The 15525-nt window shown below is 39.2% G+C and overlaps 1 protein-coding gene across 4 annotated transcripts in view; it reads right to left on the bottom strand.

Annotated features, from left to right (window-relative positions):
- Nucleotides 1-15519, bottom strand: part of FAM114A2 (family with sequence similarity 114 member A2) — a 34255-nt gene extending 18736 nt beyond the window's left edge. Inside the window, exons 1-8 of one of the 4 annotated variants that reach the window (XM_055325543.1) lie at nucleotides 15442-15519; nucleotides 10320-10564; nucleotides 9859-9958; nucleotides 9149-9241; nucleotides 7818-7909; nucleotides 5728-5862; nucleotides 5074-5232; nucleotides 4075-4198 (exon numbers count right to left, since the gene is read on the bottom strand). In XM_055325543.1, the coding sequence (XP_055181518.1) occupies nucleotides 4075-4198; nucleotides 5074-5232; nucleotides 5728-5862; nucleotides 7818-7909; nucleotides 9149-9241; nucleotides 9859-9958; nucleotides 10320-10550 (934 nt within the window). In that variant the 5' untranslated portion in view covers nucleotides 10551-10564; nucleotides 15442-15519. Of the gene's footprint in view, nucleotides 1-4074; nucleotides 4199-5073; nucleotides 5233-5727; nucleotides 5863-7817; nucleotides 7910-9148; nucleotides 9242-9858; nucleotides 9959-10319; nucleotides 10565-15097; nucleotides 15117-15435 lie in introns of those variants that run through there. The other 3 variants (XM_055325542.1, XM_055325540.1, XM_055325544.1) reach the window with 3 other exon arrangements.
- Nucleotides 15520-15525: the final 6 nt, after the last annotated feature.

Raw genomic sequence — 15525 nt, forward strand, 5'->3', positions numbered from 1 at the left:
TAGTTGTTGCATTAGGATAAAAGTGCGAGGATGGAAATGAGGTAAGGCTAGTGTTTTGGAGGGATTCCGGAAAGGCTAGAGTCTCCCTCTGAGGCAAAGGGATCAGATGCATAAGATAGAGGGGCAAGAGCTACGGCTGTTGATGTAAAGATGATCAGCATCACCAGAACCAGATTCTATGGTTTTCTCTCCCCTCTGCTACCACTGCCTTTTTTTTTTTTTTAATATTTTCATTGAGATATAATACCAAGATCAGTGTTGCGTTTTTATCCAAAAATCCCTGGAGAAAACTGTTGGGGAGCGTAATGTGCAGCACTTGGGTGCTTTCTTTTCAGAGTCCTGATCTCTAGCAAACAGGTAGGGGAGAAAAATGTCATAGACACAAATCCCATCTGTTCAGAAATGCCATTAGAGTCCTCAGAATGGTATTTAAAGATCAGGATTTCTGATTACTATGCAAAGCCAGATGTTGACTAAATTGAGCAAATACTGTTAATGGTATTATGTACAAATAAATAAAGTTTATAAATAACTGGGGATTGCCACATTAGGGTTTAGTTAGGAACAATAGAGCAACTTACGCAAAACAAAATTAATTTATGGATTTCCTGGGATCCCTGGGTGGCGCAGCGGTTTAGCGCCTGCCTTTGACCCAGGGCGCAATCCTGGAGACCCGGGATCGAATCCCACGTCCGGCTCCCAGTGCATGGAGCCTGCTTCTCCCTCTGTCTATGTCTCTGCCTCTCTCTCTCTCTCTGTGTGACTATCATAAATAAAAAAAAAAAAAATTAAAAAAAAAAATTTATGGATTTCCTGCTAAGCATAGATCTTTATTTACTTATCCCACCCTAATAATGAAAATAGCAGTCACCATCTGTTGAGTGCTTACCATGTGTCACACCTTAAATATTTCATTTAGTCCTTATAACAACCTGAGAGGAATTAGCATCCTTTTCTTACAACTGAGAAAACAGAAGTTGAGTGTTAAGGAATTTTCCAAGGTCACATGGCTTAGGAAACAGCAGATCTTGATTTTGAACCCAGGTCTAACTCCAAAACCCATCCTTCTATCCATCATGCTATACTGTCTTCTCAGTACTTCAGGGAAGCTTTAAAAACTTATACTCAAGAGCCATTTCATACCAGGACCAGGATTTTTACATAGAATATATAGCAAAATGTTATATAACCAGCCAAGGTGACTTCTTAGAATGCAGTGCAAAACAAAAATGGGAACAAAAAAGAGGAAGTTTTTCTTAGTATAGAATCCATACATTCTACTTTACTTCCCTCTCTCATAAGAAAAGCCCTAAGACTCACTCAAAGTGCCCTTTTAATACACAACTTGAATAAGACTGGTTTCCGGGACACCTGGGTGAGTGGCTAAGGTCTGCCTTTGGCTCAGGGCATGGTCCTGGAGTCCCAGGATCAAGTACCACATCGGGCTCCTTGCATGGGGTCTGCTTCTCCCCTCTGCCTATGTCTCTGCCTCTCTCTCTCTCTCTGCTTCTCTGTCTCTTATGAATAAATAAATAAAATCTTTAAAACAAACAAAAAAAAGACTGGTTTCCAACCAAAGCTGATTAAAGATAGATAGTAAGATTCAGAGGGTATTATAAGCAAGCTCACTGATAAAGAAGAGAATTAAAAGATGGGCAGATTAATGCACAAAAGAACACAAACATGCACAATTCTGAAAAGCAATAGAGACATTTCTAAAAGACTAGCATTTTAGGATAATGTAATATAGTAGTTCTCAAAAACACTTTGGTCTCAGGACCCCTTTATATTCCTAAAACTTTTTGAGAACCCCATAGAGTTTTTTAAATATAAGTTATATACCTGTCAACACTTATTATATTAAAAATTAAAACTGAAATGTTTGAAGTATTTATTAATTCTTTAAACACACTTGTTGACATAAAATTTTTAAGAAAAACAAATATATTTTCCAAAAAAGAAAAACTTTAGTGAGATCAATGCCACTGTTTTATATCTTTGCAAATCTCTTTAATGCCTAGCTTAAAGACAGCTGGATTCTTGTATCTGCTTATACATTCAATGTGTTGTGATATATTATTTTAAGCACATGAAGAAAATTCAAGCTCACATAGTTGGAAAGATGAGAATGATTTTAATGGCCTTTGCACGTAATTGTGGATATTCTTTAATACTACACCAAAGTTCAACAAATAGTTATTTCTTAAAGGTTACAATGTACAACCTGAAACCATATCATAAAATTTTGAATTCAGTTACATTAAATCAAAATTTACTGGTCTCTCTTGCCCAAGTATGACTTTGTAACATCACCCGTAAGTCATCCAGAAAATACTGGTTCTCTGAATTATGCAGATCTAAACGCTGACACATTTGAATACCCCTAGGAGATCAAATTTGTTACTATCACCACCAATTTCATCAAAAAAATCTGTAAGCAATGGGAAGCTGTCAAGCTCACTACTATAACAAACAGAAGTTTTACAAAATTCTAAATTTTGCATAATTTAAATTTTACTAGTCACAAATATTTCTTTCCTTAAGGTGTCCTGAAGGCTTATTTCATTCATTTTTAAGAAAATATTTACCAAATATCTAACTCTGAACAGTCTGTGTGACTGCAATCTTTTTATATAAAAACTGTGTTCCAGGGATCACTGGGTGGCACAGCGGTTTGGCGCCTGCCTTTGGCCCAGGGCGCGATCCTGGAGAACCGGGATCGAATCCCACGTCGGGCTCCCGGTGCATGGAGCCTGCTTCTCCCTCTGCCTGTATCTCTGCCTCTCTCTCTGTGTGTGACTATCATAAATAAATAAAAATTTAAAAAAAAAAAAAAAAACTGTGTTCCATGAAAAAAAACAGGTACTCTAGCTTACAACCCAAACAATAACAGTACTTCTCCATGAGACAACTTCCATACAATTCACACAAAATATGAAAAATAAGTGTATTCAAGGGTCAAGCCTTAGTAAGATTAATCATTGTTACTGCTTCATGAGACAAGATTAAATGAACTAGCACTTTAAAAAATTTTATCTATTTTTTTTCTTACTATGAATGCATGGCAGTTGTAAACAGCATTAGTACAGTTTGATACCACTGTCTTGATCTGTTAAGACACCAGTAATTTAATCACCACTGCTCTTGCACCATCAGTACAAATATCAAAATAATAAATTAAAAAAAAAATCTTGGTATTATGATGCAAAGAGTTTTGACGTATGGATTCCCTGAAGAAATCCTAAGGACCAAGAATCTGTAGACCCCACTTTTCAAACCACTGACTTAATCTACCATATGAGTGATTGGCCCATGTGTCTTGATGGACACTGAGGGAATTCTTCTAGTCACTTTTAATGTTTACAACTCATTTCATTTATTAAAAAAGGCAAAAAAAAAAAAAAACTGTATTAAGTCTAGTAAAAAAAAATGGTCAATATGTAAAACATATTAAAAATATTTCCAGCTAAACTTTAAAATAAAACAATTCTTAAAAGCTTAAGATTCAGCTGGCTAGAAATTACACTTTATGTAAACTACCTTGTTTCCTGATAATTTTGCAAAAATGAGTAGTTACTAATATTTTCTGGAGTATGCAGACACTAGGAATATGGCATAAAAAAAACTATCAAAAACAAAAAATACAAATTATCACCTACATTTGGGATAACTGCCACCTTGCACGCCTGAATTCAAGATGAAGACAGGGATCACAGAATTTAGAGAGGCACAGGAGCAGTATCTAAGGATATAAAAGAAGCTCACAGGGATGACCAGCCTGACTGAGGCAGGAATCTAACAAGGGTGACTCTCTAACCAAAAAAGCAGGCAGATCTGTGAGTCCAAGATGAGACCTTGGTGAAGTCGCAAACAGTTTGGGGGGCAGGAGCAGGGAGTGGGGCAAAGATATGCACATAAGGCCAACTGCTCACATCAATACCTAGTCAGGGGCAAGGCAGCAAAAAGTAAAATCAGATTAGCGTAACTGGAGAAAAAATAATTTATTTCGAGGGCAAAACACTGCATATAAACATGCTACATCCCTTCCACTCAAATGTTGGATTTTCATATTACCTTTTTTCTCTTCTTCCTCTTCCTCACAGAACTCTGCTAGAGAAAATGCTTCCTTGAGTTGCTCCAATTCAAGTTTTAGAGTCTGTAGTTCTTCTCCACTTAAAGAATTAAGAACAGATTTCACCTGAATAGATACAAAATAATAAGCTGTGAGAGTACAAAACAAAGAGAAAAACATTTTAAATGGAAAAGAGGCTATAGACCAAATTAAAATAAAAATTATGAGTTCATCAGCCAATACAAACTATTCCTTAAGAACCTTAATACAGAGGCAAGCCATTACAGAAAGGTAGGGAGAAATTATATTTTAAAAAAAGAAAAAAAAGAAAAAAAAATAGAAGCTAGAAACATCCAGAAATTATTAGTGCTTAATAATTGCTAAGAAATTAGGGGGAAATTAAACAGTTTTGAATCAATTAAAAACTAGCAGGTAATTGTATCCAAATTGGCAGCATAAGCCAGAGAGACTACAAAAAAAAAAAAAAAAGACTAACACAAAGGCACAATACAGATGTGCTATTAAGACCTCTTGGGAAAAAAAAAAAAAAGACCTCTTGGTGAACCTGTCCTTTTCTGTTTAAATTAAAAACAGTAACACCTGACTCATTTTCTAGCAATTAGTTCAAACATTAGTTTGTTTTGCTATAGTATTTTTTTTTTTATTTGCTATAGTATTTTTTTTTTAAATATTTTTATTTTATTTATGATAGTCACAGAGAGAGAGAGAGAGAGAGAGGCAGAGACACAGGCAGAGGGAGAAGCAGGCTCCATGCACCGGGAGCCCGACGTGGGATTCGATCCCGGGTCTCCAGGATCACGCCCTGGGCCAAAGGCAGGCGCCAAACCGCTGCGCCACCCAGGGATCCCTGCTATAGTATTTTTAAAGAGTCTCCAGCCTCCATGTGAAATACATTTCACCTTCCAATTGTACAGAGAGGAAACTATGCAGCACTCCTTTGCCTGGAGACCATCCATCTGAAATCATTGGTTTGGAATTACCTTTATTTCACTTTCTCGCGAAAGCATCTCCAGAGCTTCCAGATGCGAAAGGCCTTGAAATTCATCAAAGAGGAGCCCATAATGAGTTTTCTTGTCCGTTTCCAAGGTAACCTCATTGGAGGTCCATAGCTCTTCTTTCTCCTTTGCCTCTCGTAAAACCTGAAAAAAAGGTGGAGGAGTACCCTGCAGTCAGTAATGAGAGCTCAAGGGTGAGTTCTGAGAGCTGAGGGAAGCAAAGCTGAGATGGTAACAGGACAGAGTGCTACCCTTTCATTCCCGGCACTGCAATTCAAATCTGATAGGCTAAGGAGCTGCTGGGAAAAAATGGTCACACATAATTTGATCCTGGACAGGGTAAATAACACCCAAGGAACCAGGTGTTTCTCTGAAAATGCTTTAAACATTAATGTACTCAACAGCTCTGAAAGGGCTTGTCACCTTCTACTACACTGAGAGGAGGCTCCTGCAAAAAAGAAAGAGGGGGAGAAAAAAAAAGGGGGGCATTTCTCTAAGCATTAGAGCTCTCACCAGCCACCTCCCACCCAAAAAAGCCTTACTGAAAATTCTTCAAAAGGAAATACTAACAAGGTCTACCATAGGCAAAAATACAGATGAAAACAGAAACATGAAGTAAACAGGTGAATACAACAGTACCTGAGACAATGTAGAATTCCGGTTCATCAGACCCTTGGTTCTTTTAAATCCAGGATCCCCTTCTGCTATTACATCCATTGTCTTTTTCCCAATGAATTCTAAGGCATCCAAACCCCCACTGATCACGCTCTTTCCCTAGGAAACACATTCAACTCCATTACAGTAATACTGAAAAAAGACATCTGCATGTTTTGATTATATAAAATAGTGGCTCCAATACCAAGCACTGGCAAGAATGTGGAGCAAATAAAACAATCATCCACTGCTTGTGGAATGTAAACAGGTTTAAACAGTTTGGACAACTGTATGTCAGTATCTACTACAGGGGACCATATGAAAATCCTATGACCCAGCAATTTTACACATGGTTGCATACTCAACAGAAATGTGTACAGAGGCTCATCAAAAGACATATAAAATGGAGCAGCCCAGGTGACTCAGCGGCTTAGCACTGCCTTCAGTCCTGGGTGTGATCGAGTCCCACATCGGGCTCCCTACATGGAGCCTGCTTCTCCCTCTGCCTGTGTCTCTGCCTCTCTCTCTTTGTGGCTCTCATGAATAAATAAAATCTTTAAAAAAAAAATTAAAAAAAAAGACATATAAAATGTTCATGGACATAAAGACTTCTAACTCTGGGAAATGAACTAGGGGTGGTGGAAGGGGAGGAGGGCGGGGGGTGGGGGTGAATGGGTGACGGGCACGGAGGGGGACACTTGACGGGATGAGCACTGGGTGTTATTCTGTATGTTGGTAAATTGAACACCAATAAAAATTAATTTATAAAAAAAAAAAAAAAAAAAAAAAAAAAAAAAATGTTCATGGCAGTACTATTTGTAAAAGCTAAAAACTAGAAATCCAGTACTCACCAACCATGGAATGAATGCCACATAGTCACATAATGGAATATAGCAAAAAAAAAAAAAAAAAGGAATACACCACACACCACACAGGCTACACAATGCACAATGGAGAAATCATACAAACATAATATTGGGTGAAAGAAGCCAAATACAATAGAGTACATACTGTATGATTCCATTTATGTAAGTTTAAAAAGTTTAAAAATAGGCAAAATTAATCTATGATGGTATAAGTCAGGATTGTGGCTATCTTGGTGGGCAAACAGAAGAATCACAGACTGTTAGGAGACAATGCAGGTGGAAAACCTATGATGTACCATCAGGTTGTTTGTTCACATCATGAAAATTCAAACTGAATACTTATGACTTTTCTGTATATACATTTTACTTCAAGAAGTTAAAACTAAAAAGTACTAGTTATCTATCCTCATATAAGAAAGATACTAAGTTGCCTATAAAATCCTCTTAAGGGAACCCTGGGTGGCGCAGCGGTTTGGCGCCTGCCTTTGGCCCAGGGTGCGATCCTGGAGACCCGGGATCGAATCCCACGTCAGGCTCCTGGTGCATGGAGCCTGCTTCTCCCTCTGCCTGTGTCTCTGCCTCTCTCTCTGCCTGTGTCTCTGCCTCTCTCTCTCTCTGTGTGTGACTATCATAAATAAAAATTAAAAAAAATAAAAATAAAAATAATTTTAAAAAAATAAATAAATAAAATCCTCTTAAAAATGTTTCTAATCATCTATAGTTCTGCAATTAAGAGAAAAATATTTCTGTGGAGACGTTTTCTAGGGCCATCAAACTCAGAATTCACAGTCCATAAAATAGTATATATATTGCCCGTTACTCTTCATCTTCTGCTCTCTACTTCTTTAAAGAAAGTTTTCAAGCAGCTCTCACTCTACTCCTAAGATCAAAGTGACTGATCTTCAGTGATTCGGACTCTATAACAGTAATTAGTCTTCATGACTTTTCAAGAAAAAGAGGGAGAAAGAGATTTAAAAACCCACTATAGAGGATACCTGGGTGGCTCAGTGGTTTAGCGCCTGCCTTCGGCCCAGGGCATGATCCTGGAGTCCCGGGATCGAGGCCCACCTCGGGCTCCCTGCATGGAGCCGCCTTCTCTCTCTGCCCTGTGTCTCTGCCTCTCATGAATAAATAAATAAATAAATCTTTAAAAAAAAAAAAAAAACCCACTATATTCACAGAGTACAGTCCACCATCCATTTTACTCACTGTGGTTTGAACAGCAGTAGAGATGGTTGAAAATACACCAAATGGCCCAATCAATGAGGAAGAGTTTGTATTCTCATTGGCATTTGTCTCTCCTATAAAAGAGGATGTTTCAACATGAGGGATGATCCAAAATAGTTTTGGCTTATTAGCATCTATGTGAAATTTTAAAAGTTTGACCTTGCTTCCTATACACAGGGTAGCCTGAGCCTTTTTTGTTTTATTATTTTAGACTATTTACCTATTTTAAAATGAAAACTAACATAGTTTTTTTTCATTTTCCTTTCATTTCCAAAATAAAATCCAGTCTTTTGAACTACTGATATATGTAACAATACATTACACACTACATGATTCCATATACATGATCTTCTGGACAAGATCAAACTTTAGGCAAAAAATAGATTAGCAAGTGCCAAAATTTGAGAGTGATAGGAAGGACCACAAAGGGGCATGAATAGTCTTTTGGGGGGGATGAAAATATTCTTATATTTTGATTACACAAACACATAGAGGAAATATTCTATACTGTATAATCACAATGGACTGTGATTATACTGTATAAACAGGATGTTATGTTCGTTGAAACATGTAAACTATATATCTAAAAAGAGTAAGCTTTACTGTATATAAATTATACATTTACATGTAATTTTTATATAATTAATTATAAATTATAAATCAATAAATCTGACTTTTAAAAATATGGCCTATTTTAAATTTTATCCTAGAAAATTATGCTTATTGGAGAAAAAAAAGTGAGACCATCAAAGAGAGACAAGAGTGAAAGACAATAAAGCCCCGAGAGATGGAGAAAGCAAAACCAGGGCCTGAAAAACTTCCTGTTTTCTGGTCCCAGGCCATCTTGATCCCTGGTTATAATTTTGTCTTTTGTGGCTTAAGTGAGAATACACTGATCAAAGCAGGTATCCAAAATTAAATTTCACCCTCATAAAAATTCAAACACACAAAAAAATAACCTTCTAAAACTAAACACGTTAACATATTTTTCATATCACAACAGAGTCAAATTCAGCTAACCCTTCTTGGGCTCTTACTCATTTGTGCCAAACACAATGCTAGGCAATTCTTGTATTCTATATTCATGGCCTTCTTTAATGTTTGTAACAGTCCTCTGACATACATCATCCCACTTCATAGATGACTAAAGTGGCTAAAGGACACAGAACTCTGTTAGAGGAAGATTCCAAACCCCATTCTCACCAGTACCATGATGCCCCAAACATCAGACACTCAATAAATATGTACTGAAAAATTGGCTCAACTGTTCCATTTGACCCATAATTCTAGGTCTTCAGTTTCCATATACTGACCTGCTGCATACTGGACTTCAGTTGAAATTTCACTGGGACTAGGAATTCCAAGAGAAGTCTCTGCCTTCTCAATGACATTTGAAATACCTTGTCCTAATGAGAAAAATGGTAACATTTTTCAAAAATCATAAACTGAAGAAACAAACCAAAAACAATCCTGCAGATTTTTTTTTTAAAGATTTTATTTATTCACAGAGATGCAGAAAGAGAGAGGCAGAGACACAGGCAGAGGGAGAAGCAGGCTCCATGCAGAGAGACCGACGTGGGACTCGATCCAGGGTCTCCAGGATCACGCCCTGGGCTGCAGGCAGCGCTAAACCGCTGCGCAACCGGGGCTGCCCAATCCTGCAGATTTTTAAAGTCACTATGGCCACAAACACGTTATACTGACCATACACAACTGATGTTCATTTCCGTAATATTAACAAAAAAAACAAAAAAAACAAAAAAAACAAACTTGATTTACCACCACACAATAGTTTTAAATTAACAATGTCTGGTTAATGAGAAAACAAGAAACTCTAATAAGAAATGCTAATGAGAAAATGCTGCAAATTCCAGGTATACTACAAATCAGCCTATCATTCCTAACAAATTCTCAAACTACAAAGCCCTTAAGTAAACATGGAAGAGGAATTATTAGGTCATTTTCAATACAGATCTGTAAGCAACATATACCCAAAAACTGATAAAATGGTGGATGATCTTACCTACTGTAGCTACTGTAGCTGAGGCTGAAGAGAGTAAGGACTTGCCCCAGCTGCCCCAATATCCCCATCCAGTCTGAGGTACATCTTTGGAAACAGTCTCCTGTTCTTCCCAGTAGGCAGAAAAACAAAAGGCAAAAGAAAAGGGGAAAAAAATAAAGAATAAGAGAGAATACAGAGAAGGTATCTAATTAGCCCTAAGTTAAAAAAAAAAAAAAAAATAGCCCAGGTGAAAAAATAGGTATTATTAAGCTAAAGAATTGTACTGCTTGCCTGACAGATGCTACATCACTTGCATTTAGGCACCATGTAGCACAGGCATTTATACTCATGCCTTACTCATAAAGGCATTTATAAAACTGAAAAGATTGTGTTTTACGGCTTTTAAAGAAAAGAAATAGATACAATATCCAAATTCCTTTTAGCTCTAACTTTTAATCCCAGTGTTTTAAAAGATACTCTACTTTGCCTACAGCCTGTGATGCCTCAACAGGGAGAACTTCTGAAGTCTCAAGGTCACTGGAAGGTTTGGACTCTGGTCTTTTCCTAGTGATAGCTGCAAGCTCTGATTTATTCTCTGGCTTGGTACTTTGGTCAACGAACTCAGAATTCTCGGCCAGCTCACAGTTCCCATCTTCAAGGGTGGAGGTTGCTTCAGTTACCACTGGTGTCTCAGTATCATCTTTATCTGACATGATTAGATCATTGCCTGGTAAAATAAAAGTCAAAGAAAAAAATTAACCTTATAGGCTTTTTTGATTTGTTTAAGCTTTTCATTTTGAGATTATCATAGAGTTACATGCAGGTTTAAGAAATACAGACAGATCTGTATATCCTCCATCCGGTTTCTTCCAATGGCAACAACTTGCGTGACCACAGTCTAATATGACAACCAGAAAATTAATACAACCATCTTCAGATTTCATCAGTTTTACAGGCACTCATGTACATGTATTTAGTTCTAAGACATTTTATCAGACATATAGATGTGTGTGACCATCTACACACTCAGGCTACAGAACAGTTCAATCCCAAGGATCCCTTGTGTTGTCTTTTTTCAGTCACATCCCCCCAGACCCCACCCCCACCCACCCAGAGCAACCCCTAATCTGTTCTCCATCTCAATACAAGACACTATATAAATGGATTCATACAGTATGTGACCTTTTGAGATTAACTATTTTCACTCAGCCTAAGTCCTTCAAGAACCATCCAAATTGTTTTATCAATAGTTTCTTTTTTTTTTTTTGCTGAGTAGTATTCCTTGGTATGGATGTATTTTAGTTTTACCATTTACCCATTGAAGGATATCTGGGCTGTTCCTGGTTTGGGGCTATTTCAAACAAAACAGCTAAAAATATTAACATACGGGTTTTTGTGGGAACATAGCTTTTATTTATCTGAAATAAATGACCAAGAGTATAACTTCTAGATCATGTTAAGTACTTGTTCAGTTTTATAAAAACTGCCACTCTTTCCCAGAGTAGCTGTACCATTTTATATTACCACAAGTGATGTATGAGTGATCAAGTTTCTCAGCATTCTCAGCAGCATCTGGTGATGATTTTTTTTTTTCCTTTTTTGAGCCATTCTGATTAGGTGTGTAATAATTTCACTGTGGCTTTAAGCTGTATTTCTCTAATGGCTAATGATACAGAACATCTTTTTTCATGTGCTTATTTGCCATCTGTATATCTACTTCAGTGAAATACCTATTTGTATCTTTTACTCATATTCTAGTTGGATTTATTTTGTTGGGGTTTTTTTTTTGTTTTTTTTGTTTTGTTTTGTTTTTTTTCTGTTTTGAGAGCTCTTTATATATTCTGGATTCAAGTCCTTAGTCAGATATGTGGTTTGGAAATATTTTATCCCAGCCTGTAGTTTATCTTTTCATCTTCACAGGGCCTTTCACAGAGCAAAAGTTTTTCATTTCAATGAGGTAAAATTTATCAGTTTTTCCATTTGTTGATTGTCATTAAAAAAAATCTTAGTCATTATTTCTACCTCAATTTGTAAATTAAATTATAAAATTTAAGCCATGAGATAGAATCTAAATCTACCAGCTTTTGAATAGCAATGTTAACCAATTTAATCCCTTTCATAAGTACGGCTCTTTGGCAATTAAAGCCAAGATACTACTGGTGTTTTTTTACAAGAAGCAGATGGTTTCCAAGACAACCTAGTATTACCAAAAGAGAAATAAATGTATCTCACACATACACACTTATACCAAAGCCTTAGGTGTATATATAAGCATTTATTTTATACCAATATTTACCAAGTGCAGAATTAGACCCAATCCAAACCATCAATATGTTTCCAATGTAGTAGAAGAGACAGACATTAAGAACTAAGACAGCTTGGCAGGGGCACCAGGGTGGCTCAGTCAGTTAAGTGTCCAACTCTTGATTTTGGCTCAGGTCATGATCCCAGGGTTGTGAGAGTGAGCCCCACGACAAACTCCATGGTGGGCATGGAGTTGCTTAGGATTCCTCTCTCCTGCTCCCACCTCCGCCTGCATGTCTGTCTGTCTGTCTCTTTCACCAAAAAAAAAAAAATAAGAGAGAGAGAGAGAGATCTAGGACAGCTTGGAAACAGCACTTTAAGTAAGGTATATATAAAATGTTAAAAGAAAAAAGTCTGCTGGAATCAGAGAATATGATTCACACACAAAGTATCTGAAATAAGCATAGAATAGTGACCACAAACTGAGAATGTGACTGCTAACTCCAGCCTTTAAATGTTTCTATTTGGCCTGCATACTGTTTAAACTTTTATATTAACTGCTAACATTTAAAAATCAGACTTCGGCCGGGTGGCTCATCGGTTTAGCGCCACCTTCAGCCCAGGGCATGATCCCCACATCAGGTTCTCTGCATGGAGCCTGCTTCTCCCTCTGCTTGTGTCTCTGCCCTCCCCCACACACACACCCCATGAATAAATAAAATCTTTAAAAAAATAAAAATCAAACTTCATATACGAATACAGATTTTCTACTTCTCTTGTAAAGTTGAAACATCTGGTAACATGGCACCACTATTAACTTGGTAATAATTAGCTCATGCCAAAGAGTTGCTGGACCTTTTTAGACAGAAAAATGTTCTCCAGTTCCCTACAATCTCCACCTAAATCCATTTGACTTGTTTGTTACCAAGCCCCTGTATACATCTGAACTTGCAACACGTGCCTAAAAGGGCACTTGGGATTTTGACAGATAAAAGTGCCAATGAGAAAATTCAAAGGTGGGAAAACAACACATAGGAAGTATAAATGGAATAGACAGACTATAGATAGACATGGACTATCGACAAATAACTATTTAATATAGCAGAGAGAATGATGAAAAAGCATAAGGCTGGAAAGTTAGATGTACACACCATGGAGCCTAGATCATATATGATATACATACATTATACACTCCCAAAACACAAAGAAAAAAAAACCCAGATGCAATTACCCACACACATACAAACCAACTCTGAAATATCCATTCATTTGCAAACATTTTTTTCAGTCCCTACTACATACCAAGTTTTGGAGACCGAGAATTAATTTATGTCACAATTTCTGCCCTATTGCTCCAAGAACCTAACAGGGAAGACTACACACGCCTTGCACAAAGTGCAATCACTGTTTTGTGTGGCTAAATATGTACTTTTTTTTACATTATCATTCCCTTTCCTTATATGCTCTTTACAAATTACAACACATTATAATATATATTTTATAAATAGTATGCTATATACAGCAGTCTCTCTTCTCTGGGGTTTCAGCTACCTACGATCAACCGCAGCCTGCAAGCAGATGATCCTCTTTCCAAGGTGTTGTCAGAAGGTCAGTAGCGGCCTAAGGTAATGCTCTATCACAGCGCCTACATCATTCACCTCATCTCACCTCACTGCGTAGGCATTTTATCATCACACCTCTTGGGATAAATCACCTGCAGTGAAGGGGCAACTACTGTACAGTTTATGTGACATCCACATTACATAAACAATTTGTATCTTACAGAAGACCCGAAGAGCATATTCGAAAATACTAAACACTAGGTCTATTCCTTCACTTGTGCAACAAAGATCTATTTTTTTTCTAAAGATTTATTTATTTATTTATGTGTGTGTGTGTGTGAGAGAGAGAGAGAGAGAGAGAGAGAGAGAGAGGGAGGGAGGGAGGCAGAGACACAGGAGGAGGGAGAAGCAGGCTCCATGCCGGGAGCCCGACGTGGGACTCGATCCCGGGACTCCAGGATCAGGCCCTGGGCGGAAGGCAGGCACCAAACCGCTGAGCCACCCTGGGATCCCCGCAACAGAGGTTTAACGAGCCCCTAGAATGTGCTCATTAGACATCTGGCTAGGTGGAAAAGCTGCTTATATTATAATGACCAAAAAAATATATATATATTATAATGACCATCACTTTATTATCATAATGGCTGTGCTATCCCTGTTCTCAGTGGATTCACTCTCTATCAGAAAAAGGAAAAAGAAGGAAGGAAGGAAGGAAGGAAGGAAGGAAGGAAGGAAGGAAGGAAGGAAGGAAGGAAGGAAGGGAGGAAGGAAGGGAAAGAAAGAAAAGGAAGAAAGAAATTAAGGAAAAGAAAGAGAAAGAAGAAAGAAAGAAAGAAAGAAAGAAAGAAAGAAAGAAAGAAAGAGAAAAGGAAGAAAGAAATTAAGGAAAAGAAAGAGAAAGAAAGAAAGAAAGAAAGAAAGAAAGAAAGAGAAAGAAAGAAAGAAAAGGAAAGAATTAAGGAAAAGAAAGAGAAACAAAGAAAGAAAGAAAGAGAGAGAGAGAGAGAGAGAGAGAGAGAAAGTTCAGGTGTATGGAATCGCACTATTAATGTTTTTGTGAGTTTTCCAAGTCTCCTGTAGTGAGGGTATGTCATTTTCATAAGAACCCCAAGAACGGAAATATCACAAAATTAAGCGGCCGAGTGCTACCCCTTGGAAACAAACGCGCGCCCGTTTGGACGCACACATAGGCCCCCCCTCCCCCCCCCACCCCACGTTCCTCGGGCACGTCGGGCCACGCAGCGGCCGAGGAGCGAACGCGCTGGGTTTAGGGTTTAGCAGGCGGGACTCGTCTCGGCTAGCCCGGGGCCGACGCCCGCCCGGCAGGGTTCCCACGGGGCCTCGACTCCACGCGCACGCGCACGCGAGGGGCTCAGGGCAGACCCCGCGCGCCGCCGCTGGACGAGGACAGGCGGGCGGAGGCTGGCGGGGCCGCGACGGTCGTTAATACATACACGGCGGCCTCCGGGCGGACACACGCGTGGGCTCACCCTCCCCACGGCCAGGTCGGGTCCAAGCCGGTCGCGCCCCGCCGCCCGCCGCCGCCCCGCGCTCCCAACTTCCACGCCCACGACGAGCGTTCCTCACGCAAGCGCAGCGCTTCCACAACCCAAAGCGCTTTACAGCCTCCGCGTCCAGCCGCGAAGTGCTGGCCGCCCGGGCCCGGGCCCGGGCCGCTCCTCCCCCTCCCCAGCCGCCGCACGGCCTGGCCGCGAGTCCCCAGCCGGCCCGCACCCCGCCGGCCTCCTCCCCGGGAGCCCCGCACCCAGCCCACCGCCACCGCCACCCTCACCGCCGCCGCCGCCGCCGCCGCCGCCGCCGAGGAGCCGCTCCTACTGCCCCGGAAGTACTCGTCTTCCGTGCGGAGGCGGCCCCGCCTGCT

This window comes from Nyctereutes procyonoides, unplaced genomic scaffold (genome assembly GCF_905146905.1).
Source record: "Nyctereutes procyonoides isolate TBG_1078 unplaced genomic scaffold, NYPRO_anot_genome, whole genome shotgun sequence".
In the NCBI taxonomy this organism is placed as follows: domain Eukaryota; kingdom Metazoa; phylum Chordata; class Mammalia; order Carnivora; family Canidae; genus Nyctereutes; species Nyctereutes procyonoides.